This window comes from Rhodotorula graminis, assembly GCF_001329695.1.
Source record: "Rhodotorula graminis WP1 unplaced genomic scaffold RHOBAscaffold_4, whole genome shotgun sequence".
Classification (NCBI taxonomy): domain Eukaryota; kingdom Fungi; phylum Basidiomycota; class Microbotryomycetes; order Sporidiobolales; family Sporidiobolaceae; genus Rhodotorula; species Rhodotorula graminis.
In genome coordinates, this window is record NW_017264931.1 from 1,523,752 (window position 1) to 1,551,718 (window position 27,967).

General features: G+C 67.3%; 10 protein-coding genes and 2 non-coding genes across 12 annotated transcripts; 7 read left to right on the top strand and 5 right to left on the bottom strand.

The window, feature by feature from the left end:
- Window positions 1-31: 31 nt before the first annotated feature.
- On the bottom strand, window positions 32-1,190 carry RHOBADRAFT_52634 (uncharacterized protein; the record flags this gene model as incomplete). Its single annotated transcript, XM_018416432.1, has 2 exons — window positions 32-920; window positions 994-1,190. 2 exons carry the CDS (start codon window positions 1,188-1,190, stop codon window positions 32-34), a joined length of 1,086 nt encoding a protein of 361 aa, XP_018272707.1.
- Window positions 1,191-1,488: 298 nt separating this feature from the next.
- Window positions 1,489-3,210, top strand: RHOBADRAFT_52635 (uncharacterized protein; the record flags this gene model as incomplete). Its single annotated transcript, XM_018416433.1, has 5 exons — window positions 1,489-1,866; window positions 1,936-2,162; window positions 2,253-2,748; window positions 2,889-3,124; window positions 3,195-3,210. The coding sequence occupies 5 exons, from the start codon at window positions 1,489-1,491 to the stop codon at window positions 3,208-3,210; spliced, it is 1,353 nt and encodes a 450-aa protein (XP_018272708.1).
- A 351-nt stretch (window positions 3,211-3,561) lies between these two features.
- On the top strand, window positions 3,562-5,914 carry RHOBADRAFT_52636 (uncharacterized protein; the record flags this gene model as incomplete). The annotated part of the gene is made up of 4 exons (XM_018416434.1): window positions 3,562-3,992; window positions 4,101-4,580; window positions 4,667-4,969; window positions 5,037-5,914. The coding sequence occupies 4 exons, from the start codon at window positions 3,562-3,564 to the stop codon at window positions 5,767-5,769; spliced, it is 1,947 nt and encodes a 648-aa protein (XP_018272709.1). The 3' UTR covers window positions 5,770-5,914.
- Window positions 5,915-6,269: 355 nt separating this feature from the next.
- Window positions 6,270-7,136, bottom strand: RHOBADRAFT_43006 (uncharacterized protein; the record flags this gene model as incomplete). Its single annotated transcript, XM_018414151.1, has 5 exons — window positions 6,270-6,458; window positions 6,549-6,617; window positions 6,695-6,769; window positions 6,839-7,036; window positions 7,104-7,136. 5 exons carry the CDS (start codon window positions 7,134-7,136, stop codon window positions 6,270-6,272), a joined length of 564 nt encoding a protein of 187 aa, XP_018272710.1.
- Window positions 7,137-9,578: 2,442 nt separating this feature from the next.
- Window positions 9,579-11,147, top strand: RHOBADRAFT_35321 (uncharacterized protein). The gene is made up of 5 exons (XM_018413268.1): window positions 9,579-9,695; window positions 9,774-10,044; window positions 10,126-10,255; window positions 10,328-10,628; window positions 10,723-11,147. Exons 1-5 carry the CDS (start codon window positions 9,680-9,682, stop codon window positions 10,956-10,958), a joined length of 954 nt encoding a protein of 317 aa, XP_018272711.1. The 5' UTR covers window positions 9,579-9,679; the 3' UTR covers window positions 10,959-11,147.
- Window positions 11,148-11,379: 232 nt separating this feature from the next.
- Window positions 11,380-11,462, top strand: RHOBADRAFT_t31. Its single transcript has one exon. It is a non-coding gene; the product is annotated as a tRNA-Gly (tRNA).
- A 417-nt stretch (window positions 11,463-11,879) lies between these two features.
- RHOBADRAFT_t32 lies at window positions 11,880-11,972 on the bottom strand. Its single transcript has one exon. It is a non-coding gene; the product is annotated as a tRNA-Ala (tRNA).
- A 1,031-nt stretch (window positions 11,973-13,003) lies between these two features.
- On the bottom strand, window positions 13,004-14,298 carry RHOBADRAFT_66245 (uncharacterized protein). Its single transcript, XM_018418908.1, has 6 exons — window positions 13,671-14,298; window positions 13,545-13,604; window positions 13,422-13,483; window positions 13,288-13,356; window positions 13,170-13,218; window positions 13,004-13,126 (listed from the first exon to the last, which is right to left on the bottom strand). The coding sequence occupies exons 1-6, from the start codon at window positions 14,151-14,153 to the stop codon at window positions 13,064-13,066; spliced, it is 786 nt and encodes a 261-aa protein (XP_018272712.1). The 5' UTR covers window positions 14,154-14,298; the 3' UTR covers window positions 13,004-13,063.
- A 412-nt stretch (window positions 14,299-14,710) lies between these two features.
- RHOBADRAFT_43009 (uncharacterized protein) lies at window positions 14,711-16,151 on the bottom strand (the record flags this gene model as incomplete). The annotated part of the gene is made up of 7 exons (XM_018414152.1): window positions 14,711-14,857; window positions 14,934-15,105; window positions 15,188-15,267; window positions 15,353-15,370; window positions 15,460-15,591; window positions 15,678-15,824; window positions 15,918-16,151. 7 exons carry the CDS (start codon window positions 16,149-16,151, stop codon window positions 14,711-14,713), a joined length of 930 nt encoding a protein of 309 aa, XP_018272713.1.
- Window positions 16,152-16,411: 260 nt separating this feature from the next.
- On the top strand, window positions 16,412-18,011 carry RHOBADRAFT_43010 (uncharacterized protein; the record flags this gene model as incomplete). Its single annotated transcript, XM_018414153.1, has 7 exons — window positions 16,412-16,472; window positions 16,544-16,663; window positions 16,744-17,183; window positions 17,289-17,345; window positions 17,444-17,575; window positions 17,672-17,742; window positions 17,873-18,011. The coding sequence occupies 7 exons, from the start codon at window positions 16,412-16,414 to the stop codon at window positions 18,009-18,011; spliced, it is 1,020 nt and encodes a 339-aa protein (XP_018272714.1).
- A 422-nt stretch (window positions 18,012-18,433) lies between these two features.
- On the top strand, window positions 18,434-25,549 carry RHOBADRAFT_52641 (uncharacterized protein; the record flags this gene model as incomplete). The annotated part of the gene is made up of 21 exons (XM_018416435.1): window positions 18,434-18,578; window positions 18,719-18,837; window positions 18,905-19,051; window positions 19,121-19,201; window positions 19,270-19,398; window positions 19,478-19,788; window positions 19,869-20,196; window positions 20,302-21,165; window positions 21,244-21,433; window positions 21,507-22,753; window positions 22,850-23,083; window positions 23,156-23,289; window positions 23,378-23,530; window positions 23,605-23,786; window positions 23,850-23,959; window positions 24,023-24,153; window positions 24,214-24,419; window positions 24,493-24,692; window positions 24,756-24,839; window positions 24,923-25,047; window positions 25,120-25,549. The coding sequence occupies 21 exons, from the start codon at window positions 18,434-18,436 to the stop codon at window positions 25,547-25,549; spliced, it is 5,550 nt and encodes a 1,849-aa protein (XP_018272715.1).
- Window positions 25,550-26,392: 843 nt separating this feature from the next.
- On the top strand, window positions 26,393-27,691 carry RHOBADRAFT_52642 (uncharacterized protein; the record flags this gene model as incomplete). Its single annotated transcript, XM_018416436.1, has 3 exons — window positions 26,393-26,447; window positions 26,527-26,790; window positions 26,880-27,691. The coding sequence occupies 3 exons, from the start codon at window positions 26,393-26,395 to the stop codon at window positions 27,581-27,583; spliced, it is 1,023 nt and encodes a 340-aa protein (XP_018272716.1). The 3' UTR covers window positions 27,584-27,691.
- Window positions 27,692-27,967: the final 276 nt, after the last annotated feature.

Below are 27,967 nucleotides of genomic sequence, written 5' to 3' on the forward strand. Positions count from 1 at the left end.
AAGCAATGCAGGTCGACCTCTGCGCCTCGAGCTACCCTTCGTCCCTCGTCCCTCCTCGAGCCCGACGCCGCACTGTCCACCCGCCCTCGCCGTGCACGACCCGTTCAGCCTGCTCCTTCGGCGCCGAACCCTGCCGCCGCAAGAGCGCAACGAGCGCGTCGGCGTCGTAGACGGGCGGACCTCCTCCCTGCTCGACGAGCGGCTGGGTGAAAAAGGCGGCGACCGAGGTCGGCGCGTCGTCGTTCTCGGCGCGAGCGGGGCCGTGGTCGTTCTTGGCGGTAGGCGAGGCGGAGCGCGAGTGGCGCGAGAGCGTGCCGGACGAGGGCGTGAGGTGGCCGTCCTCGAGGTCCTCGAGGTCGGCAAACTGCGACTCGGAGCTCGACAGGCGGTGCTGCACGCTCCGGACAGGCGACGGGTACATCGTGACGTCGTCGTTGTCGTCGTCGGTCGACTGGCCGGCTCGAGCGGCCTGCAACTTGCCGAGGAAGCTGGTGGGGCCGGCGCGCTCGAGGAGGAGGCGCTCGACCTCGGCGTCCGACATGGACAGGGCTTGGGCGCCCATGGCGGGGCTCGACTCGGGAGACGCTGGTGACGGCTGGCGGAAGTTGGTGCTGTGTGCTGCGGTCGTCAGGGGCGTGGCGAGGTCGTGCGTCGTGGTCGTGGTCGTCGTCCTCGAGCGCGGTACTGCGTGCGTCGACGTGCTGCGGCGGGTGGAGCTAGGCGAGACCGAGTGAGGGGTGTCGTGCGAGAGAGCGGGCGAGTGGTCTGGGGCCAGAAGGGCCGGGTCGGGCTGGGCGAGCGGGCTCGAGTCGAGGTCGAGGGCGGGGAAGCTGAAGGGGCGGCGGTCGACGAGGTGGTGGCTGGCGAGACAGGCGGTGATCCAGGCCGAGTCGTGGAGCTGTATGCCGAGTGCTTCGAGGCTGTTGCGGGTCGGGCAGAAGGGGGCAAGTGAGGTGGGAGGGGGAGGACGAGGAGAGGAGGTGGGGGACGGACCGGGGCACGAGCGTATCGAGGGTGCGGGCGAGGTAGTTGGCCAAGTAGAGGTCGATGCTGCAGTGGTCCTTGTCGACCTGGGAGTGGGTTGCGAGCTTGCCGCCGTGCGAGATCCACGCGAGTCGAGTGTCGAGCGGGACGAGGGGCGAGAGGAAGGCCGTCAGGTGGGAGAAGATGGCGGGTGCTGGTGCAGGCATGGCTGTGGGCGTGTGCAGCTGCTCGACCCAGGCCTGTGCGACCCAGAGCGCGACACAAAGGGACGGAGCAACGACGAGGTGGGGGCAGCCCTCTGGTCTCGCACCCTCGCCCGCACTCGCTCGAGCTGGGCACCAGTGCACCGACCAGCACTCTCAACACCTCGTCCAACCCCTGCGTCCTGGTCCCGCAGCCCCGCGTCGACGCCCTCTCCTGCCTCGCCTGGTCATCAGCTCGTCCGAGGTCTCGCACCTCTCCCTTCCTCGTCCCTCCCTCCCGGCGACCGCCACCTCGCCCAGCATGGTCACAGTCCTCGTCCTCGGCGGCCTCGGACTCGACCCGACCCGCCACCTCATCTCGCACCTCCTCTCGCTCCCCTCGTCGTCGCCCCACCGCCCAACCTTCCTCCGCCTCGTCGACAAGGCCCTCGCCATCCCGCAAGCAGACGCCTACACCACCTACGTCGACACCGACTGTCGCACGGCCCTCCGCACCGCCGTCGACCTCGGCACCGTCGAGCTCGTCCAGGGCAACCTCCTCGCCCAGCCCACACGCGACAAGGCCTTTGCCCTCCCCGACCAGCACCGCCCTTCCGACTCCGACTCGGCCAAGGCCACGCACGGCTTCGACTGGGTGTTTGACTTCTCTGGCGAGACCGACTTTGCCGCACCCGACATCGTGCGTCCCACTCTCGCCCTGTCCTCCTCGAGCCCGTTCGCGAGCTCACCCACCTGTGACCTCTGACAGGTCCACATCGAGCGCACGCTCCGCCTCGCCCTCCTCCTCGGCCAGAGCGCCGTCGACCACCATGCCGGCGTCTACGTCCGCACCCTCACGCCCTTTTACCGCGTCGACGGCGGCGACAAGCACGCTCGTGTCGGCGGCCCAGGCGCGAGCGAGGTCGGCGCGGTACCGTGGGGCACGATGGCGAGCTGGCACCACGAGGCGGCGAGGGGCTTGGCCTCGATCGACCGGTGCGTCCCGAGCGTCCTCCTCCTCTCTGTCGGCCGTTCGCGCCCAGCCGAGCCCGGAACTGACTGGGTCGCGAACGCCTTCCCGCACAGGCTCAACCTCGTCCTCATGCGGCCGGCGCTCTTTTACGGCCCGTACACGTTGACGGGCATCACGCCTCGTTGCCTCATCGCCGAGGTGTACAAGTTCGAGGGCGAAAAACTCGACTTCCTGTGGTCCGAGCACCTCGCTCAGCACACGGTCCACGCTCGCGACTTTGCCGCCGCCCTCGCGCACGTCGCCGCATGGGCCTCAAAGGTCGGCCGCTCGGCGGCGCTCGAGGCGTACTCGGAGCCGCTCCCGTCGACGCTCGCGTCCGACGCCCAGCTCTCGTCGCTCGCGTCCCTGTCGCCCGCGCCCGCCGCCAAGGACGCCAAGGTGCGCGCCGTCGTCCTGTCGGCGTGCGACGACGGCGAGACGACGCAGCGCGACATTGCGCGCGTCATCGAGCAGGGCGTCGGCGGCGTCAAGAGCGGGTTCCACGGCAGCATCATCTCGACGTTCGCCAAGATGAACATGCACGAGGTCGCCGAGGACGTCAACGACAAGGTGCGCCTCCCCGTTTCTCTGTCGCTCTCTCGGTCTGTCGGCGAGCGGACGACGTCGGCGGCAATTCAGCTGCCGGCGTCGACTGCTGGGTCGACCTCGGTAAAGCACAGATACTGACACCTCCTCGAGCGCGCCCGCAGCACCTCGAAGGCTGGTCGGCGCTCCTGCAGGCGTCGGACCCTCCCCTCGCGTCGACCGTGCCCATCTCGCCGTCCGTCCCCGTCGACCTCCTCGGCCCGAACCCGATCGCGTTCGACAACGGCGCGCTCAAGCGCCTGACCGGGTGGAAGCCCGAACGGCGGCTCGACGCCGAGGGCGTCAAGGAGACGGTCGAGGGCTTCCGCAAGGAGGGGCACTGGCCAAACGCCAAGCCGAGGTGCGCCCCGCTCTCTCTCTCCCTGTCTGCGTCGTCTCGGTCCTTGACGAGTCGCCGTGCGCGTACGCAGGGGCAAGAAGAAGTGAGCGCCAGAGCGCTGTCATCGTCGTCCCTCGTCTCGCACTCGCACTTGCACTCGCACGATACCCCCGCCCTTTCTCGTTCTCGCACCAGCAGCAGTGTTATTCCCCCTTTCGTCCCTCGTTCTCTCTCTCTCTCTGCATCGCCTGCAATCGCACAGCCGCACTCGTTCGTCACGGTCAGAAGCTGTCGAGCGAGGCGTGCGGATCTGCAGAAGGATCGCCCGAAAGGTGGAGCACCGCCCCTTTGGTCGAGGCCTTTGATCTCGCCGAGCGTCATCACTCTCCTCCTCCCTCCCTCCCTCTCTCTCCCCCCCTCTCTACACACACCACCACCAGCAGCACCGCCGATCCGCCATGCCTGCACAGCCCAAGCGTGCGCTGGGCACCAACGGCAGCACGACGGCCAACCGCGGCTTCGACGACGAGATCGAGTCGCCCCAGGGCTCGAGGACCGAGCCGACCCCTGAGCAGCGTGCGCTCGTCAACGACCGCGAGGCCGACGGCGCAGGCGAGCGCACGGCCCTGCTCGGGTCGACCACGTCGCGCGACTACCGCACCGAGGCGGCGCGCGACCGGGCCCTGCTCGCCGAGTCGGGCCACCCAGAGCGCCAGCCTCGCCCGTGGTCGCTCCGCATCGACGCGGCCCTCACGGGCGCGCTCCTGCTCGCCAACGGCTACTTCTTCACCATGAGCCTCGCGAGCGTCGACGGCACCTTCATCAGCAACACGGCCCTGCCCGTTCACCGCGGCAGCGTCGGCATCCCCGTCTGGGTCAGCTTCCTCTCGTGCACCATGAACACGTGCGTCCTCGCATCCCTCTTTCTCTCCTTGGTGCATCTCTTGAGGCCAGCGAACTGACCTTTGCGCCCATGCGCCCCTCTCCCGTCTCGCAGCGCAACCCTCCTCAGCTTCGTCTACCCGCACGAGTCGCCCATGCTGTCGTTCTACACGGCCATCACGACCGCCATCTTTGCCCTCGCCGCCCTCATCATCTCGGTCGCGGTCACGCAGCTGCGCGTCGTCGAGGGCCCGCTCACGTTCGTCGTCCTCGCCCTCGCCATCGTCACGGCCCTCCAGTCGGCCTTCACGGCGAGCCTCACGGACCGCTACGCGCCGCTCCTCGACCCGCCCGAGGAGCTCGACCCGGACTACTCGCCCGACACCGGCTTCTGGGCCTCGCTCAAGCGCGTCACGAGGGCCACGGTCGGCTTCCTCGGCATCTCGCTCCCGCTCGCGGCCGCGCACGTCGCCGTCCTGTGCGCCTTCATCATGATCGCCATCGGCCTCGTCATCCGGTCCGTCGACGCGAGCGTCGAGCAACCCGGTCAGCGCTGGAAGGTCGACAGCTGGCTCTGGCAGCGCAAGTACTTCCCGTACGTCCCACCTCCTCCTCGTCTCTTCCCCCTGCGGCAGCTCTCGAGCACGACCCTCATTCTCTCTCTTGTCGATGTGCCCGCAGTGAGCTCGCCCACGGCCTCTTCCAGCCTCGCGGCCGCGAGTACCGCGTCCACCTCGCGTGCCGCGGTCTCGGCCTCGACGACCCGCCTTTCGCGGTCGCCGCCGACGGCACCTCGGCCCCCGTCAACTCGTCCTCGTTCGTCTCGACGACCGGCCGCCCGACGGTCCGCCGCACGCTCCTCGTCGAGAGCGAGCAGGGCGTGCCCGCCGCGCTCGACGCCGAGTGGCTCTTGCGCATGATGAAGGACGGCGAGCTCAACTCGGGCGACATCGAGACGCGCGTCTGCTACTTTGACCGTCCTGGGTGCGTCCCTGTTTCTCTCCTTTCGCCTGTACCGAGCGATCGAAGCTCACTCGCCCTCTCCTCGCAGATACGGCTGGTCGGACGCCTCGCCTTCCTCGTCGGCGCCGCACATCGTCTCGGCCCTCAGCCAGGCCCTGTCGGTCTCGGGCGAGATGGCGCGCCTGCAGCCGCCGCCGTCGCTCGTCGACAACGAGGACGCCGACTCGATGGTCCCGTCGCCGCTCGCCCGCAGCGGTTTCGTCCTCGTCTCGCGCGGTCACGGCACGTCGATCACGGCCCTCTTTGCGACGCTCCACCCTCGCCTCATCCACTCGGCCCTGTACCTCGCGCCGATCTCGCCCTCGACGCACTGGAACGCGGCGGCGCGCTCTCGCCTGCGCGCCGTCCCGCGCTTCTTCACCCAGATCGTGCCCGCCCTGTACACCGACCTGAGCGTGCAGCGCATCTGGTGGGCCCTGCGCGGCGTGTCGCGCAAGCGCCGCGTCATGGCGCGCGCCGGCGAGCGCGTCAACGGCCTCATCGAGCGCGCCTACGTCGAGGAGACGTACGAGCGCGAGCGCGGCCGCGAGGGCGACGGCGCCAAGGCGTGGGACCGCCGCAAGGGCCGGTACCCGGTGCGCCCGACGTTCGTGCTCGGCGAGAGCCGCGAGGGCGACGGCGGGCGCAAGTTTGTCGACGAGGTCGTCGGCGAGGGCCTCATCAAGTGGCGCCGCGAGTGGAAGGGCAAGCGGGGCACGTGCGAGGGCGACGAGGAGGAGACGTGCCGCCAGGCCGTCCGGGACCTGCTCGCGCTCGACTGAGCGACGCCCCCTTCCCCACCCCCCCTTTCCTCTCCTCCTTCCCTCTCCCTCTCATTCTGTGCCTCCCTCTCTCTTTCTCTCTCTCTTTCGTCGTCGTATCTCGCTTGTTCGCCGTCGTCTAATGTCATCGACTGTACATACTCTCGCTCGTGCGCCGAACCCTCGAGAGATGAGAGCCTCGCTCGTTCGAGCTCGACTTGCGAAGGTCGACTGGCTCGATGGGTCCGAGCGCTTCTTCTTTCGGGCAGGACTCTCGAGCGCAGAAGGGGCTGTACGGTCTCGAGTGGCACGAGAATGGACTGCTACACAGGTCGAGCTATGCCGTTCCCGCTCGAGCGGCCCATCGCTCCTCGACAACTCCCCGCTCGCGCCTCGTGCGACTGCTACCTGCGCGGCTCGAGGTCGTCGTGCCACGCGTCCCGAAAGTACGAGCCCACCTCGTCGTCGACATGCCGTCCATCGACGGGCGGCGAATGTTCGGGCCACGCGGCGTGGTGGTTTCAGGGCTCGTTCGGTGGCGGCGGGATCGGGTTGTGCCGCGGCGGGCGGTTGGTCGGACGGCGCGCGAGAGGATTGATGTCGTACAGGGCGTTGTTCGTGATCGTGTCGATGGGTCCAGGCGGCAGCTGCGGGCGGGGAGGGGCGGCAAAAGGCTGGCCTTCCTGGAAGACGGACGGTGGAGAGGCGGGCTGGGGCAGGGCGAAGACCGTCAGTGCCACGTCTTTTCGCGACGGGCAATACCTCGTTCACGCGCAATGGAGCAGGGGAAGAGAGCTCACGGCGCTAGGCGAGGAAGTGCTCCTCGCAGCCGGCTCGTGTGCCGCCCTCGACCGCTCGACGGCGTGAACCTGGAGGGTGCGTGCGACGTCGTCAGCTTCAACGGGCCGAGTCACTCGAGAGAGGACAGGGAGGAAAGAGAGCGCACTTGCACGTGTCGCAGCGCCTCCTGCTGGCGAGTGAAGGTTTGAGCGGCATGGTGAAACAGCTGGTCGGCCGTCGGCTGCAGACGGACCAGTCTGTGAGCTCGCCATGTCCTGTTCCGAGGGAGAGAGAGAGAGAGAGGCCGCACGAGGATGAGCGGGACATTGTCGAACGACACCCCGCCGACGACGGCAAAGAAGTGCTGTTGGCGCTGACTACCGAGTTGCAAGAACGTGTCGTAGGGCTCGCGCTGCTGCAGCCACGAGAGCCAGGCCACGACAATCGCCCGCTGGTCAATGTCGTCCGGCAAGCGCGGGTAGACGATTTCGTGGAGCCGCTTGGCGTACTGCGTGCACGGACACCCGAGTCAGACCTGCGTCGAGAGCGGCGAAGGAGAGGAACGGACGGCTCACCTGCTCGTGCGTGAGGGGCCGGGGCTCAGACATCAAGCCAGTCGAGGTCGAGCGAGAGAAGGAGGCGAGGGGGACGAGAGCCGAACGACGACGAAGAGAGGCGAAAGAAGCGCCAAGTCGGGACGCACGCTCACCGCGGACAAGCCGGTCCGCGCGTGACAGACGCGACGAGAGTGTCTCAGAAGCTCGCCGAGCATCGACAGCACGCCAGTCGAGCCGGACGCAGGCGCGCGAGAACGCCTTCGCGGCGACGGTCCGTGCGCGCATTCGAGCTGCGGTCCTGCTCGCACGGCCGCGCTTGCGTCGTGCTCGACGTACAGCCGAAGCGATGCGTCGAGCGGAACTCGAGCTCTTGAGCGAGAGGAGAGCCCGTGAGCGAGGCTGCGGGAGTGAACGCGCCGGCTCGAAGGGAACACGAGCAGAGCAAGCGCAGCGCGAGAGAGCGAGGACGGCCATGACGATAGAGGCTGGCGGTACGGCGGTTCTCGCGAGCGCGTGCTGCGGAGCTCGCTCGACGAGAACGAGCCTAGCGCGACCAGAGCGAGAGGCTCGCGACGACAAGAGCGACGGCGCGAGCGGCTCTCACAGCGGCGGGTACGGCAGGAGCGGCCGTCGAGGCCTCCTCGACTGCGGCGTGGGCTCGAGCATGACGCGAAGAACTGTACGCGAGCAGAGTATGCCGCTGTAGGCGGTACACGGCGCCGGTCGTGGCGCAGCAAGCGAGGCGCAGCCGTACATGTCCGCCGGCAGAGCCCGCTTGTGCTGGCAATCGAGGGACGCCGCTCTGTGGAGGACAGACGAGGATCAGAGAGCCGCTCTGACAAGGCGCGAGCGATCGTGAGGGCTTCAAAGAGAGGGTGCTCACCTCGAGTCGGGACCGACGGCGACGACGACGCTCGAGCGACAGACGCTGCCGGCTGGCGGTGCTTGGCCGGGAACTCGTGAGGCACAGACGAAGTGCTCGTCCTGCCCGGTGATGCCGTTGTCGAGCGGGAGCGAGGGAGGGTCGAGGGGAGGACGAGCAGGGAGAGGAGGGAGCGACGGCGGCGAGTGGGTGCGCGGTGGGTCGAGTCGGGGACGTGGATCAGGCTGGACCGAGCAGTGGCTCGTCTGTAGCAGCAGGAGGGTCACAGTGCGAGCAGTTCATGGCCGTCATCGGTCTCGTCCTTCTCCCCTCCTCTCACCCGCAAACACTCGCCGCTCTCGCCCACGATGGGAGTCCTGCGCATCTTGGGAGGCACCTCGAGTGCTCTCTTGCGCATCACGGCCTACCTCTTTGCCCGCTGGATCCCCGGCCGCTTCGGGTGAGCTCCCGTCCTCCTCCCTACCTCCCTCCCTCGCTCGCGACTGACTGACACCCTGCGCTGCCAGGCCCTACGCCTTGCCCTTGTTCTTCGCCCTCAACGCCTACGCGACCTACTTCGTCACGGCCGCAGTCCCTCGCCGACCGTCGACCCCTCAAGACGCCGCCCTCGTCCCCGCCGACGACGCGCCCTCGTTCGCCGACGTCCTCAAGGAGGGCCCGCCGACCTCCGACAGCGCCGTCTTCGAGCAGCACCCGCACGTCAAGCCCGATCCCGATGCCGCCGCCGCCGTCGCCCCCTCGTCCTCGCCCTCGTCCCCGGCCGGCTCGCTCTCCAAGCGCCAGAAGAAGGCCCGCAAGCGCCTCGCCAACGACCCGCTCGCCCTCACGTCCCCCTCGGACTCGGACCCGGGCAGCCCCGCCCTCACCCGCAGGCAGAAGCTGCCCCGCAACCGGCCCCTCCCCAAGGTCACCCTGTCGCAGCTCGTCAACAACCTCGTGTTTGGCACGCCGACCCCGACCTCGCGCTTCCTCAACTGGTCCAGCTTCGCCATCAACGGCGTCGTGTTCGCCCTCATGATGGACGCCATCTTCAGCCCCATCTACGGCATGGACGAGCAGTCGCTCGCGTTCGCCCGCGTCGGCGCCATCACGCACGACAGCGTCAAGCTCGTCGCCCGCATCCCGTCGACCTCGTCCCTCGTGCCCGCCGCCGACGCGGCCGTGACGCCCATCTTTGCCGGCGTCGTGCCCGCCAACAACTCGGACCCGGCCACCGACGCCTTCCTCCCCGAGGACGAGTTTGTCGGCGCAAAGGTCGTCTACCGCCCGACCAAGCCCCTCGGCAAGTGGATGTACGGCCCCGAGATCCACACGCGCGAGGACCACGACTGGGTCGCCACCGTCAAGCTTGACGGCCTGTGGGCCGCCACCGAGTACGAGTGTGCGTCCAGCTCTTCCTCTCTTTCCCTCGGCGCATCGGTCTGAGCTCAGCGAGCGCCTGACTGACTCGATGTTCGTACACACAGACCGCCTCATGCGCCCCTCGATCGAGACGGCGACGCACCCGGCCTTCCCGCGGTCGCAGTTCTTCACGACCTTCTCGGACCCGTCCCTGTCGGCCGCCGGCCCCGCGAGCGAGGGCACCCACTACACGTTCGCGTCGTCTTCGTGCCTCAAGCCGGGCTTCCCGTACGCCGGCCCGCACAAGAAGAGCGAGACGGTCGGCGCCAAGCAGTTCCTCAAGATTGCCGAGCGCCTCGGCGTCAAGTTCATGGTCTTCCTCGGCGGTGCGTCTCCCTCTCTCTCTCGTTCTCTGGAGGAGGCACGAGAGCGCGACCTGACGTCGTCGTTGCCGTCGTCCGCAGACTTTATCTACGCCGACGTGCCCTACTTTGCCGGGAACGGCGTCGACCAGTTCCAGAAGCGGTACCGGCAGACGTTCGCGAGCCCCGAGGTCAAGGCGCTCGTCGAGAAGGTGCCCATGGTCGGCATCTTTGACGACCACGAGATCTACAACGACTACTCGGCCAACGCGTCGTCGCCGTCGTACGCGCCCGCCATGCAGGCCTACCAGGAGTACGTCGGCGCCGCCAACTACGACCCGGTCGAGCCCGGCGTCCACTACTACGACTTCCGGTGCGCCCGCCCCTTCCTCTCTCTCTCTCTCTCTCGTCGCCCCGTCGCCGAGAAACTGACCCCTCGTACGACTCGGCGCAGTGTCGGCGACTCGGCCTTCTTCGTGTGGGACACGCGCAGCTACCGCTCGGACAACGCCAACGACGACGACGACGTCAAGACGATGCTCGGCGACCGTCAACGCGAGGCGTTCTTCGACTGGGCCGCAAAGGTGCGCTCGCCTTTCCCCTCTCTCTTTCCCTCTCTCGAGCTCGGCCCGACTAACTCTCTCTCGCACCCGCAGGTCAACCAGACGGTCACGTGGAAGTTTGTCGTCTCGAGCGTGCCCGTCATGTCGCTCTGGTCGCACGGCGAGGACACGTGGGCCTCGTTCCTTACCGAGCGCGACGCTATCCTCGACCTCCTCGAGCACGTGCCCAACGTCATCGTCCTGTCGGGCGACCGCCACGAGTTTGCGGCCGCGAGCCTCAGGACGACCGTGACCGAGTTCTCAACGAGCCCGTTCAACATGTTCTACCTGCCCGTGCGCACCCTCAGCCAGAAGCACTCGCGAGGTGCGACGGGCGAGGACACGCTCCTGCAGTGTGCGTCCCTGCCCTCTTTCTCTCTTTCTCTTTCGTGTGCCCGTCTCTGGTCAGCCCTGACGAGCTTGTCTCCTCGCCTTTCGCGCGCCCGCAGACCTTCCCGACGGCAACACCAAGGTGACGACGTTCGAGGTCGACACGCGCGTGCTCAACAAGCCCGTCGTGCGCGTCCGCGTGTGGATCGACGGCGCCGAGGCGTGGCACGTCGACGTCCTCGGGCAGCCCATCCTGCGGCCCGGCCCGCTCTCGGTCGTCGACGGCGCCGTCGGCAGCGTCGGCAAGGGCCTGCGCGAGCTCCTCACGTTCCTCAGGAGGTCGTGGTGGAACTGAGGTGGGAGAGAGGGAGGAGGAACTCGAGCGAGGCGGAGCTGGAGGAGCGAGTCGAGGTGGGTCGAGTCGAGTCGGAGGATTGCGTTTTCCCTTGTCCATACTGGAGCGTCCCCTCTCTCACGTCCGGCTAATCGATACCCCCTGCGTTGCCGTTACCTGCAATCGTACCTAAAGCCGCTTGTAGCACCCGTCGTCGCCGTCCGTCGCGAGGTTCAGCTTCTCTGCGAGGCTCGAGCTTTCTTGCGCGTCGCTCTCCCTTTCCGCGCAGCCTGAGCACGTTGTTGTTAAGAATCTGCTGCGGCTGCCGCGCTAGCCGAAAGCTGCGGGCCTGTCGAGAGCCAGAGAAAGGCTCGAGCGCAACTCGGTCCCAAATTAAATTAAGGCGATGTAGATGTTGAGCAGCATCCCGCTTTCAACGCAAGCATTGGTGGTTTAGTGGCAAAATTGGGCATTGCCAGCTTCTGCTGAATTGCCTAGCCCCGGGTTCGATTCCCGGCCAATGCATTTTTACTCCTCGCTCCTTTTGCCGTACGAGGCTGTAGTGGCCGCAGCGCCATCGCCTCGTCCTTCTGAGCGTGTCAAGGTAACTCGAGTCGAGCCGCGGAAAGCGGGCGCGAGTGCCCTGGCCTCCACAGCTGTCTCGCCGGCGTGGGAAGGCCGCGCTGGCGGCTCTGCGCCGGCGTTGCAGTAGCGAGAGCTCTCAGATAGGTCGCTGTAGCTGCATCTCGTAGTCCAAGTCCGCGAAAGACAGCGGTAGCGAGGAGAGCCCTGACCGTCGAAGAGGTCCGAGCGGACCTTCCCAAGTCTGTCTGCGCTGCTCTCGTCCTCTCTTTCGCTCGAACTGGCGTTTATTCGCTTCCGCCGCACTGCTTTGACGGCGCAGCAGCAAAAGGAGGCTGCCTGAGCAGCCGGCAAAAGAGGTGGAGAAGCAGGGAGTTGAACCCTGGACTTCATGCAAGCGCGACCAATGATAGAGAATGCGAAGCAGGCACTCTGCCACTGAGTTACATCCCCTGTTTTGATGTAGGCCCACGAACACAGCATACTCATAAAAAGCCAACACTGCGCTGAGGCGAGAAACCGAACCATCTGCTCTCGCCCGCAGCCGGGCCACCATAGAGTGTGACCTTCCGCTCGAGCCCTCGTGTGCCTAACCGACGCAGCTCGACCGAAGCGACTGGAAAGGACTGCATGCGGCGGACGCGTGAGCGAGGATCGTGCGTCGAACTGCTGCCGGTCCGCATTCGACCTTTCCTCGTGCGTGGCTCGCTCTCTCGTGCATGTTCGCTGCTGGGTATCGAAGCCTGTTAACGAAGGAGCCCTTGCATGTTCAGTCGGCTGTGCAGGGCTCAGAAGCAGCGCTCGTCTCGCCCTTTTCGCAACCTTCTCAAGTGCGTTCGTCGTCTCGACAGCTCGACCCAGACGTCCGACGCCCTCAGAGAAGTACAAGACGATCGTGCCCCAGTCTACAAGTACGCGTGGACGGGCGACGTGGCTCGTTGGCTCGAGGAGGTAGCCGGAAAGGTGGCGCTCGAGCCTCTTTCGCGCGCGCGTCTCTCACTTTGCGGTACTCGCCACGGCCCAGCCGACGGCCTGTTGGTCTCTCGCTGGCTGTAACACGCTGCTCGCCTTGAGCGAGAGTCGCAGTACCTGTGCTTGATCGACCAGGCGAAGTGACAAAGACGTTCTCTACCAGGCGCTCGGACCTCGCGAGCGACGTGACTGCCTCTCAAGCGCCCTGCCAACACAGCTGCGACCTGGAAGACCGGAGCCATTACTGCGGGAGCGCTCGACGGCGCAAGCTCGGCGGTCTGACAAGCAAAGCGAGCGGGCGTGGTCGTCGCGAGCGAAGGAAAGTCGGCTTTTCGCTGCCGCCTCGGCTATGAAGGGGCCCGAGCACGTCGCCAGCAGCTCTCACAGGCTCTCAGGACGAGTCCGACGAGCCGAGAGAAAGACACCATGGCTCGTCCGGTCGACATCGCACGCGGCAAGAGCGTGCCGCTCGTCCAGGGTTCGCAGCACGGAGCGACGCAGCGCGAGCGACGAGCACGTAACGAGTGTACTGCAGGGGCATCTAGATAGTCGCGAAAGGGTCTACTGCGTCTCTAGAGGACGGCGAGATGGGGAGAGCGCGCTGACCGGCAGCGCGAGGGGATCGAGACGAGGACGGGCAAGTGTCTATGAGAAGAGCCTGAACGGCGGTGGATCTACGGGAGCGGGTGGAGGTGGGCGTTGGCGCGACAGGGGGAGAGACGGCAGGCTGTGGGAGAGTGACAGAAAGGGTGAGTGATCTGACTTGACGAGGCGAGGAGGGGAAAAGAGGACGCACCGTCCGAGAAACGCGTCTAGCCGGTCCGAGAGAAGGACGCGATGACGAGGAAGATCAAGTGTTTGAGTTCTGCGTTAGGGAAGGAGAAAATAGTCAGTACTGGGAGGAGAAAATGCGAGGTCGAGAGGACGTACCGTGTTGTGGAAGCTCCCGCCGGGTCACGAAGGAGGAAGGGCGAGAGTCGGCATGTTCCCTGCTGCAGAGACGGGTGAGTACGACGGAGTGGAAGAGTGAAGGCTTGAGCGGACGAGGCGCACCTCGAGGTCGCGAGCGGCTTCGTCCTCGGACGTTGGCGCCGTCAGGGTCGCACAGGCGAGCTGCATGGCGGGGCACGACGAGTCAGTGACACACGTCGAGAGGATGAGGGGGAGAAGCGGGCGCACCTCGTTGTAGTTGTCGTCGGCGTCGCCGACCAAGTCGCGGAACTGCACCGCCACCTCGCCCGACTCGCTCACGGCGCTCAGGAGGGCGACCCACAGGGCGCGCTCCTCCTCTGCTGCGGCCGCGCGCTCTTCTGGGCTCAGCGGGTCCACCGACACCTCGTCCCACCAGTCGCCGCCGTCGTCGACGGCCGGCGCCTCGTCGAAGGGTGCGGGCTCGACGGCGTGCGACGAGGGCGGCATCCACAGCGCCGCGACGCCCTTGCCGAGCGACGCCGACGCGTCCCATCGGGCCCCTGCTGCTGCGCCCGCCTCGAGCACCGAGCCCGCCCACCGCGCGGCGTGCGTCTCGACACTGGGCGCGCGCAACCTCGTGCTTCCTCCGCTCGCTCCTGCTCCCGCCCCTGCTCCTGCTCGGGCGCTCGTCGCGGCTGGGGCGGCGACGAGCACGGCGGTGAGCCACGCCCAGTGTGCGCTGGCGCGCATGCGCGGGTTGCGGGTGTCGAGGGTGCGGGTTGGCCGAGGTGGGCGGAGGCCGATCGCTCGAGTGCGAGGGTGCGGTGCTGGGTGGTGGAAGGGCAAGGGGGAACACGTGTGGCTGCAGCGTCCGGCGCGCAGAGAGGTCGAGTCGGAGATAGCGAGTGTGGTGGAGCGAGAGAGCGAGAGCGAGGGCTGCGAACAAACGGCAGACGTTGAACAACGCCAGAAGAGCTGTTGCCTCCGCAGCAGCCTCGCGCTAAGCTGCCTTCTCGTGCCGCTTTGTCGCTGTCCAGTTCGCACAGCCGACCGTCCACAAGCGAGCGAGCACCCGTTGTCAGCGACGAGCTCCTCGCGCACCAAGCTGGCCTCGCGCTCGAGCCCGGAAAGCCGGCGCAGCACTCGTTCTCTCGCGCGACTGGGCACCTCGAGAGGACGTGAGTTGGATGTAAGATGTCATGCCGGTCGCACCCTCGCGCCGTCGCTCCTCCTGCTCCTCGCCGACGACGTCCAGCGCGCCGCGGACTTTCCGCAGCCCCTCGTCCCGCCCGCCCGCTCGGTCCCTCTCACTCGCCCTTGACCCTCCTCTCCTGCCCCTCACCGAGCCGGCCGTCGACCGGGACGGGCTTGCGCTGCGCCTTGGACGCCGACTTGGACGAGGGCGAGGGGACGAACCGCTTGCGCAGCGCGAGGATCATCAGGCGGAACCAGTACTGCAACGCGGACACGAGCGTGTCAGGATCACGCCGATCCAGATGCAGAGACGAGAGAGAGAAGAAGACGACGCACAAAGTTGAGCCCGTTGGCGGCAATGTTGAGCCCGAGGTACATCCACCGGATGAGGCCGGCGTCGTCGAGCGCCTTGGCGGCGAGCGCGCTCGTCGGAGTCGGCACGAGCAGGTTCCACAGCTTGAACGAGTTGTACGTGCCAAAGACGAGGCGGACGACGATGTACGAGAGGCTGTGTGCGGGCGAGAGAGGTCAGCCGGCTGCAACCACGACAAGGAGGGGAGGACGTCGAGGACGAGGGACGGGCGACGCACACGAGGAAGGCGCCGTTGACCATTTGCGGGATCGAGCCCGTCATGTGGAGCTTGTCGAGGAGCCAGTGCGCGTTGAGGAACTGCAGGAGGAAAACGAGGCCGGTCAGTTCTGGGTGTCCTAGCGAGGACAGGCTGAGCTGCCTCAAAGGCGAGAGGTGGACGTACGATCGACGAGAACTCCCACTGCGGATGGGTGAAGAGAGAGAGAGCGTCAAGCTTCGTCTCGCTCGAGTCGGCGAGCTCGAGAGGCAAAGGGAGGAAGGGAGACGCACGATGAGGAACGCCGGACCACACCAGATGACGAACGGCTTGAGAGTGAAGAGGAAGGCGCACAGGCACACGGCGCCGTGCAGGAAGAAGCCAAAGCCCTGCGTGCGGATGTGGCGCGCCGTGACGAACGAGTCCTGCGGAGCGACGACGAGGGGTGAGCGCCGCGCATTTCCCGATAGTCGACCGGTCGACGGTGGGAGAGGAAGGACAGAGTGCTCACCCAGATGAAGTAGCCGACGGCGATGGCGCTCAGGCGCTGTTCGGGGAGGGCGACGCCGGTGAGCTGGTCGGCGACGACCTGCTTGGACGGGTGGCGCAGGAGGTGGAACGCGAGCGGGGCCGCGACAAAGGCGTACACCCACCCGACCTGTGGGCGTGCTCGAGCGAGTCAGTTCGCTGCCGGAACAGGGGCAACGAGACGGGGAGAGAGCCCGAGGGTGGGGCAGGGGGGGCGGCTCACCATGTGCAGGTCCCAGTCCTGCTGCTTGCCGCGCGAGGTCGGGTAGTAGCTCCTGAAGAGTGTTGGGCTGACGGCCGAGCTGACGCGCTGGAGCACGAACGAGGCGACGCAGGATGCCAAGGCGAGGTGGACGACGGGAGGGAGGGCCTCGAGGCCGACGGCCGACGCGAGCGGGCGGGCGAGGGCTGCGAGCCTCGGGGGAGCATCGAGTACGCTCGACTCGATCCAGCTCATGGCGAGTGTGAGAGAGAGAGAGAGAGAGAGAGCGAGGTGGAGCTTCGGCGACCGGCGGCGTCGCGCTTCGCCTCGTCCTCGGCAGTTTGGAGCTGGTCAGAGGTGCGCACGATGTCATCATGAAGCACTTGCAGCCCAGCCAGCACACGCAGAGCGAGAGCGGCGAGGTGAATGACGCTCCTCATGCTGGCCGTCCCGCTGGTTTCCCCCGCTCTTCTCTCGCTCGCTCCAGCCCTGCCAGTCGCCGGTCAGCAGCACCCATGGCTCCGATCCTCAGCTGCCACCCCGGCCCGCTCAACGCCTTTGCCCTCAAGCTCAAGCGTGCGTCCGCCTCCTCCTCCTCCTCCTCCCCTCTCCCCGCCCGACGCTAACGACCCGTCCTCGTCTCGCAGCAAGCGACACGGTCCACTCGATCAAGGCCCGTGCCGCTCGCAAACTCGCCATCCCTCAAGACGGCGCAGACATCCACTGCAAGTACCTGTGGTGCGACGTCTTCTACGCCCTCGACGACGGTTCGTCCCTCGCCTCCTTGCCCTCGGTTCGACCCAGACGCGACCTTCCCGCTCACAGTTGCCCGCTGCCCCCACCACAGACGACGACTACGAGGTGTTCACGTCGCGCCACCAGCACTCGCCCGAGGTCACCCTCCTCCTCTCGTCGCCGCACATCCCGACCCAGAACCCCTCGATCGCCTCGGTCTCGTCCCTCCCGCCCTCGTCCTCATTCTCGTCGTCGTCCCTCGGCGCCCGCTCGCGCGGCGAGCCCGACACGTCGAGCATCTACTCGGGCACGGGCTCGCTCGTGTACGGCCGCGCCGCGCCGCGCGACCTCCAGGGCCAGACGAGCATGCACCTCGTGCCGCCCTCGCCACTGCAGCCGTCCGGTGGGAGCGGCAGTGTGCGCAGTGGCCGCAGCGCGCGCAGCCGCCGCAGCCAGAGGAGCACGGGCGCCGACACGCTCAAGAGCAAGCGCGGCAAGGTCGACGGCATCGTCCCCGAGCACAAGGTCAAGTTCGAGGAGTTCCACAACCAGGTGCGTCGACCGTCCTCTCCTTGCCGGGTCCGCGCGCGATGAGTCGGGCCGCCCCTGCTCGTAGTCGACTGTCGCTCACGCTCGTGCCTTGTCCTCCCCTTGCAGCTCGGCGTCCGGACTTTCATCGGCTCGATCGGTCCGGTGCAGAACGTGCGGATGATGGTGCGTCCCCCTCTCCCTCCCTTCTCCCCTCGCCCTCGGCGCACGACGACCTCTCCCTCGAGCGGCTCTGACTCGGCGACTTCTCCCCTTGCCCGCAGATGAAGTCGGGCCACCGCGCGTGCTACATGTCGCGAGCGTTCGCGCAGGCGCACAACTTTATCCCGCGCGACGCCGCACCGGGCTTTTACGGGTTCTCGGGCATCACCAACCTGGGGACGTGGCCGATCAAGGTCCGTCTCTCCCTTCCTCTCGCCTCGCCTCGGCGGTCGCAGCCGTCGCAGCGAGTCGTTTTGCGACAGGAGCACCGACATTTGCCACGCACGCAGGTCGGCAGCAAGACGGTCGAGCAGCAGGTCATGCTCGTCGAGAACTCGTACTTCCCCGTCATCCTCGGCCGGTGCGCCCACTCTCTCTCTCGCCGCTCGTCCCGATACCGATGTCCGTTGACTGACACCTTCTTCCACCTGCCTGCCTCGGCCTCCTCTCGATGCTCGCCCTCGCACGATCACAATCACGCCCGCCCTCAGCTCGTTCATGGAGCGACGCGGCGTGCGCACCGACCCCCTCGACCAGACGAGCGTCGTCTTCATGGACACCAACGAGGTCATCCCGACCGACCTGGTCGTCGTCAAGGACAAGAACGGCGTCGTCGTGCCCATCAGTTGAGCGCGCCTCGCGCCCTTCCTCTCGCCCCCCTTCCCCGGCCACGATGCCTTTCCGTGTCCTCCCTCCCTAGTACAGCATCTCCTCCCCTAATCAGCGTCGCTCGGTCGCGCTCGGTACCTGTGCCACTACAATGCAAGAGACACTCGATCCAGCTTCGCCTGACTGTGCCGCGGCGACCGAGAGTTGGCGCGAGAGAGGGAGAGAAAGAGCGACGAGGAGAGCAGAGGCCCCGTGCGAGCTTGGTCGCAGCTCTTACACCGCTATGGACAGCTCTCGGGCCCTGCGCCATGCCGAGTGGACGCGTAGCTCGACCTTGGCCTTGTCGTCGTCGTTGGACCGTCGTCGGAGCTCCGTCCGCTCTCGCTCGTTCCACCACTGCGCCAGCCTGCAGCTATAAAGGCCTGCGCGTATCACGCCACCAGATGCTCCCGGCGAGCACCACGACGCCCGCCACGGCCGCGTCGCCGTCGCTGTCGAGCGAGACGGCGCACGCTTCCCTCCCGAGCCGAGCAGCCACCCACTCGCAGCTCCGGGACTCGTTCGCGCAGGCTGTGCAGCAGGAGAAAGGTGCACCCCTGTCCACTCCCTCTTCGCAAGCGCGCGAGAGCGAGGTCGTCTCCCCTCCCCTCCTCCCCACCTCGCGCCTGGCTCGGATGCCTCCTCTTGCTCTCGCGCAAGCTGACCCCCACTCCTTTCCACCGACGCAGCCTTGCAGAACGACGCAAAGTACCGCAAGTACGCGCTCGCCGTCGACAAGACGCTGCAGGCGTTCGACCACGTCAACGAGTGGGCCGACTTCATTACGTTCCTCGCCAAGTTGCTCAAGGTGCGCCCCGTGTGAGCCCTCTGTCTTTTCTCGCGACGGTAGCTGACACCGGTGCGCGTCAATGCAGTGCCTCCAAGGGTCGCCCCAGTTCCCCGTCATCCCGCACAAGCTCATCGTCGCCAAGCGCCTCTCCCAGTGCCTCAACCCGGCTCTCCCGACCGGCGTGCACCAGCGCGCGCTCGACGTCTACACCCACATCCTCACGACAATCGGCGTACGTCCCTCCCGTTTCCCTTGTGGGCCCGAGTCGCTCGACCCGGACTGACGAACGACGCGTGCGCAGCCCGAGAACTTGCGGCGCGACTTGCCGGCCTGGAGCAGCGGCCTTTTCCCGTTCTTCCAGTACGCCGCCACGAGCGTCAAGGTGCGTCCTCTTCCGCCGCACCGCCTCTCACAGATGCGCAGGAGAAACTGACTCGTCCGTCCCTGCAGCCGATCGTCCTCAACATCTACGAGCGCTTCTACCTCCCGCTGCAGGAGGAGCTGCGACCCGCGACCAAGGCCTTCATCCTCGCATTACTTCCAGGCCTCGAGGAGGAGACGGGCGAGTGGTTCGAGAAGGTGCGTCCCCGTCCTCCACGCGCCCGTCCCTGTTCAGCCCGGCGAACCTGACATTTCCTTCCCCTTTCCTCGCGCACAGGTCGCCGCGCTCTTGGACCGCCTGAGCGGCACGGTTTCTCCTTCATTCTTCTTCCAGAACCTGTGGCTCGTCCTCATCACGGCGCCGCACTCGCGCATCCCGGCGCTCAACTACCTCGCCCGGCGCCTTCCCCGAGACGAGTCCGGCACGGGCTCCGAGGACGCGCTCGACGCCGTTGTCGGACAAGATGTCGGGCTCATGGTGCGAGGGTTCGCGGCGGCCCTCGAGGACGACACGATCCTCGTGCAGCGCGGCATCCTCGACTTGCTCATCGGCACCGTGCGCATCGACAGCGCCGCTTCCGCAGGTTAGTCTCTTCACTCCTCATTGCCCGTTCACGAGTAGAGAGACGGGGAGGACACGCCCTGACGCACTCGTCCCGCGCGAACAGCTGCAGAACCGACGACCAGGTCCTCCTCACGCGCGCCGTCCTCGGCGTCGTCCTTCGTCGCGACCTGTCCCTGTCGCGTCGCCTCTACACTTGGCTCCTCGGCCCGTCCGACTCGTCCGACACGCAGCTCGCCTTCCTTCGCACGCACGGCCTCGACCTACTCGCGGCGGCGCTGCGCCAGGAGATGCGCGACGGCGGCGCGCGCGGGTTCAAGATGTTCATCTCGCTCCTCGACAAGTGGGAGATCGGCGCGCTGCTCACCGAGAGCTGCGTCGTCGATGCGGCCAAGGCGCTGCGGAGCAAGCTCGGCGACGGCGACAGCGACGAGGTGCGCTCCCTCCTTTCCCTCCTTCTTTCCCCTCTCGTCTTTCCTCGCCGTCCTCGACCCACACGCACAGCGTCATTGACTCTTTGTCTTGCCTCGCGCCAACAGCTCCTCATGACGGGCAACATGCTCCTCGAGGTCCTCGACCCGTTCCTCCTGTGGAAGCAGCTTTACGTCGCCCTGCGCGCCGACCTCGCCGGTGAGGCGGGCGCCGAGGACGCGGTCGAGCTCGCGCGCTTCGTCGTCCGCACGTTCCGCATGCACGACGACGAGGTCCTTCGCCTGCACGCGCCGGTCGTCGCCTTTGCCCTCCTCGACCTCGTCCAGGACCACCTCGACTCGCCGACTGCGACACCGCCTGCAACCACCATCCTCGCCTCGGCCATCACCCTCGCGACCGAGCTCCTGTCCGAGGTCCCTCCCGCCTTCTTCGCCCCGTCACCTTCGCCATCCACCGACCCTCTCTCGACCGGCGCCGCCCTCGCCTCGAAGCTCTACACCGCTCCCCTTCCCCTCGCGACCTCCTCCTCCTCCGGCACCGCGCCGCCCGTCGCCCAGGACCCGGCCGACGTTGCGCGTGCGTCCCTGCCGCCGATCGAGGGCCGCGTCCTCCTCGCGGCCGGCCTCGCGCGCGCTCTCTCGCTCGTCGAGGCCTCCGACGCCGCGCCGCAGCTCCTCACGTCGGCGGCAGGTGCCGTCGAGCTGCTGCTAGACCTGAGCGCCGCGAGCGTCGACGCGGCGCGGGACGAGGACGCGGGCCAGGGGGCGCTCGAGCTCGAGTGGGACCCGGCGCGGTGGAGCGGGGCGATGCTCGTGCGGTTGGAGCGGCAGAAGGCGACGGTTGCGCAGTTCGAGGGCGACAAGGCGCTCGTGCGGCTCGTGTTGAGGCTGAGCGTCAGCGAGGAGGACGGCGGTGCGGTCCGGCCGCGAGTGAGGGACGAGGGCAAGATCGGCGAGGCGCTGGCGGCAAGGGTGCGTCCATTCTCTCTCTCTCGTCCTGCGTGATCGGTGTCGTGTGTGTGCCACACTGACGCATTCGTCGCCGAGCAGCTCCTCGCCTACCTCCTTCCGGGCGCGTCGCCGTGCTACCTCGAGGCGGTGCAGCTCCTGTGGGCGGTCGAGGCGCTGGCGCCTGGTCGTCGGACGCTCGAGGGCATTGTCGCGAGGCGGCTCGGGAGCCGAGACGGGCAGGAGAGGGAACGAGCGTTCGAGGCGTTCGGCAACCTGTGGCGGTTTACGGGTGCGTCCACCTTGCCTCTCTCTCGGCTTTTCCAAGGTTTCGCCCAGAGCACTGACCCTTGTCGACGTCGCAGAGGACGCGCAACTACCCGGCGTGCTACTGCGCAACCCCATGTTCGCCACGCTCGACGCCCTCAAGTCGGACGACCTCGCCACTCGGCGCGCCGCCGAGGCCTGGATGCGCTGTTCGCTCAAGAGCTACATCCGCGTCCTCGACCCGCTCCTCCTCAGCCTCCTCGACCCGACGATCGTGTCCCGGGCCGAGACGGTCAAGGTCGACGGCGTGCGGGTACCCGTCCTCGTCTACGGCCGGGCGTTCGACCAGGCGCGCGTGCACCACGTCCTCGACAACCTCCTCGCCCTGGCTCGCTTCGGCGGTCAAGGGTTCGTCCGTATCGCCAAGGGCAGCTGGCTCAAGCACACGCTCGACCCGGCCCTGCGCGAGAGGGTCATCGCCGCCGACCTCGAGACGCACACGTACCTCGACGGCATGATCGTCCTCCTCCTGCGCTTCCTGCGCGCCGACCCGGACCCGTCCCTCGTACCCTCTCTCGGCCCCCTCAACGCGCACGTCCACGCCGTCGTCGCCGAGCTCCTGCAAGTCCTCATCTCGCGCGGCGAGTCGGAGCTGTCGAGCCTGCCCGCCATCGAGTCGTCCCTCACGGTCCGCCTCTTCCTGTCGGTCCACCGCGGCGACCTCGACCTCCAGAACAAGCTCCTGCACGTCCTGCACTCGGTCATCTACGCGTCGGCGTCGGCCCCACCACGACGAGGTCACCAGCAGGCGCCGTCCACCTCGACCGCCCTCGCGCAGCCCTCGAACGACGCGCAGCCGCCCGACCTGACGCACGACGACCTGTTCGTGCGCGTCCTGTCCGACGCCATCAAGCAGCCGAGCAACGCCGTCATCCACCACTGGATCGACTTCCTCCTCATGACGATCCCCCAGTTTCGCCACGCCCTGCACAGCGTCATCCTGCCGCTCGTCGACCAGCTCGTCGCCCGTGTCGGCGCCCTCGTCGAGGACCTCCGGGCCTGCTACGTCGTCGCGCCGTCGAGCGGCGACCTCACCGGCACCGCCTCATCCGCGACCGACGCCGAGTTTACCGTCATCACCAACGCGCTCGAGCGGCTGCTCCTCATCGCCGTCAGCGAGTCGGTCTCGGCGGCAGGGGAGGACGATGCGCGGCCGGCGGATCGAGCGGCGAGCGAGGGAGGGACGTCGAGCGGCGGCGGTGGACCCGGCGGGTTGCTCGGGTACATGACGGGCGTCCTCAGCCACCAGGAGCTCGAGACGGGCGACGTTCCGGAGCAGATCAAGGTGCGCCCCAGTCTCTCTCTCTCTCTCTCTCTCCCTCTCTCGCTCGCCGAGAAACGACCCTGACCCGGTCACGCGTTCCCGCTCGTCCTCCCGCAGACCAAGCACCAGACGCTGCAGCGCGTGCGCGACGCTGTCGATCTCCTCCTGTCGGCGTGGGACGTCACCTCGGCGCTCGACGCAGGCGTCGACGACGACCGCAGCAGCTCGCAGGCGCACTTTGCGGTCCGGGTGCGCGTTCGGGCTCGACGAGCGCTCGAGCGCATCCACAAGGCGGTTCCGGGCGACGTCATCGAGGACCTGGTCGGGTTCTGGAGCAGGCGGTGCCGTCAGGTGCGTCATTGTCCTCTCTCTGTATGGCCAACCGCCACGTCGCAGCCCTGACCGACCTCGACCGTCCTGCAGCACGGCGAGCGGGAACAACGCGTCTTTTCCATGTTGCAGGTCCTTCACCCGAGCCCGCAGGGCGTCATCTCGTCACTGTGCGACAAGCTCAACCCGAAGCATGCCGCGCCCAAGCACGCGAGCCCGTTCATCTCGTGCGCTCGAACCTCTCTCTCCCTCCCTCTCCCCCTTCCTCGTCCGGCTCTCGCCGAGCCCAAACTCATCGTTCCCTTGTGTTCACAGGACCGAGGACGTCACGTTCGACTTCCTCGAGGCGTACGTCGAGCGCTTGGAGGGCGCCGTCGCCGTTCAAGTCTGGTCGGCCGTGCTCGGCTTCACCCGCGACGTCCTCAGCAACCAGACGTCGAACCGGGCCCTTGTCTTCCCGACCCTTCGGTGCGTCAAGCTCTCCCTCTCTCGCTCTCTGGCTCGCGCCGAGAGCTCGACCTGACCACGGCGACCGCCCGCAGGCTCTTCACGACCCTGTCCGAGAAGATCTCGCAGACGAGCGCGCTCGAGGACCGCCGGTTGCGCCGCGACATGCAGGAGACGTTCGTGCGCCTCGCCGATGCCGCCATCCAGGTTGCGGGTCGGGCGAGCGAGTCGGGCAGCTGGCTCAAGAAGGCCGCGCCGGACGCCGGGACGATCAACAGTGCGTCCACCTACATCTTTCTCTCCCTGCCTCGACTCGCACTGATGGCGGCCGTTCGTGCAGCCGACTCGGACAGCATCACGTCGGAGAAAACCAAGGACGAGCGCTCGTCGGTGCTCGACGTCGAGAAGAAGCTCTTGGCGCCGATCGGCGACAGGGTCCTCGTTCGCGAGGCGAGTCGGTCGGCGTGCTCAGAGCTCTGGATCCCTCACTGACCCTGTCTGCATGCCTCGCAGATCACCGGCTTCCTCGCGCACCGCGTCGTGCCCGACCTCAAGCGCTTCCTCATCGACGCCGACAAGACGGCCGGCGTCTGCTCAAACATGGTCTACTACATCGTCGCGCCGGCGTTCAAGACTCGCAACAAGTGCGTCGGCCCGCGTTCATCTCTTCGCAGCCCCACCCTGACTCTCGTCACGTCGTGCAGGACGTTCGAGGCCGACCCGACCATCTTTGCCCTGCTTCACGAGATGACGAGGAACCCGCAGACGCTCAAGGCGTGGCGGTCCCTCGTCGCCGACGCCTTTGCCGACAATCGCTTCTTCAACGCGCCGCCGAGCGCCAACGACGACTGGAAGCCGCTCGTCCAGGCGCTCATGCAGTCGGACAAGGAGCGCTTCGCCGACCTGTCCTGTGCGTCCCCTTCTCTCGCCTCCGAATCCGCCTTCCTCGACGTCGACCTGACGCCGGCCATACGCTCTCGCAGCCAAGATCTCGACTGCGTCGTCCGCCAACATCTTCACGAACCGCGAGCTCGAGAGCCTGTCTCGGGCACTCAGCCTGCGTCGCCTTACCTACGTCCTCCTCACGGGCCCCAAGGACCGGTACCTCAACCAGTTGCCGTTCATCCAGGAGAAGGTCGTCGACTTGCTGCGCTCGCCCGTCGGCGACATGGTCCACGCCGAGGTGCGTCTTCCTCGTTCCCCTCTCGTCGCCCGGGCCGTCACCGACGACCTCTCGTTCATGCAGGTCTACCTGTGTCTGCGCGTCCTGTTCTGCCGCATCGACAACCAGCACCTGTCGGGTTTCTGGCCCGTCATCCTCGCCGAGCTTGTACGTCCTCCCCCTTCCCTCCTCGTCCTCAAAGTGGATCCTCCCTGCACACGGGCTCTACTGACGAGTCCCCCTGCCCACAGCTGCGCCTGTTCGAGTCGCTCATCGACCAGACGGTGCCCGACGGCTCGGACCTGCTGCTCCTCGTCTTCTCGGCGTGCAAGTTCCTCGACATCACGCTCGTTCTGCAAACCGAGGACTTTCAGATGTGCGCCCTCTTCTCTCTCTCTCTCCCTTTCACATACATGACCGACTGACAGGTTCTCTCTCTCGCCTGCAGCCACGAGTGGATGTTTGTCACCGACACGGTCGACGCCATGTATCCGCCCGACCCGTGGCTCCCGCAGGCGATCATGGACCGGCTCGGCGACATGCTCAGCAACAACTCGACGCCTGCATCTGCGACTGGCTCGGGCCTCGACAGGGCCGAGACAGCACCGTCATCCCGGTCCACCGTCATCGTCGCGCGCCCAGACTCGCCGCCGGCGCCCGCTCAACCAGCTCGCCGACCGCTCCTCGCAGAGCGCCGCATCCGGTCGATGCGCGAGCTCGAGCCGTTCTTCGCGTCGGTGAGCGTCGCGGCGTACGAGTCGATCTATCGGGCGGGCACTCGGGTCGACTGGGCGGCCGTCGAGCGGTCGCTCGAGCGCGACGTCTTTGAGGGATCCGAGGGCGGAGGCGGCGGCACAGGTCCGGCCGCGGCGCCGTGATCGAGCCTTGACCGTCTCGCCGACCGACAGGCCGCCTGCGCGAGCGCCCCTCGTCGTCGTCGTCGCCGATCGCGCCGGCGTGACCGCTTTCCTCTTCCCTCTCGCCCTGGCCAGGTCACACCTCCTCTCGTTGTAGATCTCGAGCACCGTCATTGAAGAGTTTGTCTTTCGATCTGGGAGAGAGCGAGCGAGCGAGCGCCATCGACAGCCAAGCGAAAGAGAGCAAGCACCGAGGGCCGAAAGATCTGCTCGTCGCTCGCCGAGCTGCAGCCGAGCTACTCGCGCGGCGCGCGGCGCAGGTGAGCGGCCTCGGGCGTTCCGTCGCACGCCTGAGAGGCCCAAGCTGTGGCCCTGCCTGGCGAGCGACTGAGCGGCTCTCGCATGCGCGAGGAGGTCCGAGCGCGGGGCGGCGCGACGAGAGCGAGGGGAGTTGCGCTGCGAAAGTGCGCGGGACTTGCGTCGTCGACCGTTCGGCACGAGCACGTCGACCGGAGCGACGGAAGGCGAGGTGAGCGCAAAAGAGCGGAGGCAGCGGTGGCCCTCGTCCGGGGCGAGGTACTCTCGTTGGTTCGGCGACACGGACGCTCGCTCCGAGGTCGTTTGCGCGTGCCTGAGCACTCGCTTCCGTCAGCGCCGCGCTCGCAGTGGAAAGCTCGAAGCCCGATGATTACTCGCCGCCGCCGCCGCGCCGCTCTTCCGTCCGAGCAAGCTCCGTGAGCCCGACTCGGCAGCGGGATCGCCTTGCGTGAGCAAAGCCCGCCTTTCAGCTTTCTGTCAGCCAGCCCGCTCCTCGTCGTCCGCCCTCATCCTCCGCACGCACCTCGACACCTCTCGCGTCAAACGATGACCCCGCCGTCGTCAAAGCACATCCTGCAGAAGGGAGCTGCGTGCAGCACGTGTGCGTCCTCGTCTCGCGCGTGTCCCGGCTCTCTCGTCGACGGCAACAGAAGCTGACTCGATCTCCCTTCGTCTCGCAGGCAAAGCTCGCAAGGTGCGTTGCGACGCGGCCAAGCCTGCGTGCACGGCCTGCAGAAGGTCTGCGCGCTTCCGCGGCGACGACCCGAACCTCGTCCTGTGCAGCTACTCGGCGACGAGGCGGTGCGGACCCGCGCCTGGAGCGTCGCCGGAGGCCGCCGCTCGCGTCAAGGAGGTCAAGGCGCGCGCCTTGTCGCCCCTGCACCCTGTCGCTGTCGAGGCCGTGTCGTCCGATTGCGCCGCGACGAGCGCTCGCTACTCTGAGCGTGCGTCCACCTTTGGCCTTCTCAACTCGAGGAGAAAGGTCGTCTCTCGACCGTGCCCGACGCTGACCTGCCTCTCCTCCCCCGCACAGCGTCGTTCCCGATCCTCTCCTCGGCACCGTCGCACCTGCCGCCCTCACCGTCGACGTCCAGCTCGTTCCCCTGCGCCTCCACTTCGACCTCCACCTCCTCGCTCGAGGTCATTGCGTCGCCATCGTTGTCACCCGCACCCCGTCGCTTCGTCCTCCCCGCGCCCATCACGTCACACACGGCGTCGTTGCCTCTCCCACCGTACGCCGACGCGTCGCCCCAGTTCGCCGCCGTCGCTGCGGCCGCCGGGTCCGCATCTTTCTTCCGCGTCGCAGCGCCGGCGGGCACGTCGTTCCCGTACTACGGCGTCGACAGCATGACGTCGAGCAAGCCACCGAGCCTGGAATCGACCTCGCCGTCGTCGTACTGGTCGTCCGAGGACCCGCACGGTTTCGTCTCGTCGCCCTCGTCCGTCGACTCGTTCGCGTGGGCCGACGAGCTCAGCCCCTCGTCGTCGTCCGGCACGTCGCTCACCGGGTCGCCATTCTCGCTGTGCGACGACCTCGACTACGCGTTGGCGGCCGTCACGTCCGACTTGCCCGACTTTGCCGCGCCGCCGGCGACCCCGTCGTTCTACTCGCCCTTGGACCTGTTCGCGACGGCGTTCGGCGCCGACGTCAAGCACGACTCGACGGTCGACAGCGTCTTCCTCCCCTCGGCGCATGACGGCCAGGCGACGTTGTCCCTACCGCTCTTTGGCCGCTAGCATTAGCTCCTCTCTCGTTGCCGTCCCCTTGTGCATAGATTCGACCCTTCCCCTGTTGTTCTTAGTGCGCGACATGCCCTCGCAATGTACTTGCTCTGCGGCCTGCAGCTTGCGCCGTTCGAGAGAGACCCCTGCGAGCGGAACCGCGAGCTCCGTCCGGCGCTCAGGCCCCCGAAGCCCGTCCGTCTTTTGTGCGCTTGCCGCGCGCCGCGCTCTCAGAACCGACGAACGCGGCACACACACGGCAGCGGGGCGCGCTAAAAGAGTCTCAACTCTCGATCTCGCTGATGGCGGAACCCTCGGCGAGACTCTCTTCCCACGCGTGAGCGAGAGGTGCAACGCAGAATCGGGCCGCCTCTCAACTTGAAGCTCTCTCACAGGGGC

What these genes read in the sequence shown, in the direction of transcription:
- RHOBADRAFT_35321 (XM_018413268.1), top strand. An exon ending in GTCCACTACTACGACTTCCG is followed by an intron (nt 10,045 to 10,125) that starts GTGCGCCCGCCC and finishes GACTCGGCGCAG; the next exon opens with TGTCGGCGACTCGGCCTTCT. An exon ending in CGAGGACACGCTCCTGCAGT is followed by an intron (nt 10,629 to 10,722) that starts GTGCGTCCCTGC and finishes GCGCGCCCGCAG; the next exon opens with ACCTTCCCGACGGCAACACC.
- RHOBADRAFT_66245 (XM_018418908.1), bottom strand. Translation starts at nt 14,153, where the DNA reads ATGCGCGCCAGCGCACACTGGGCGTGGCTCACCGCCGTGCTCGTCGCC. An exon ending in CCGACGACAACTACAACGAG is followed by an intron (nt 13,605 to 13,670) that starts GTGCGCCCGCTT and finishes CCCGCCATGCAG; the next exon opens with CTCGCCTGTGCGACCCTGAC. An exon ending in GCGGGAGCTTCCACAACACG is followed by an intron (nt 13,357 to 13,421) that starts GTACGTCCTCTC and finishes TCCCTAACGCAG; the next exon opens with AACTCAAACACTTGATCTTC.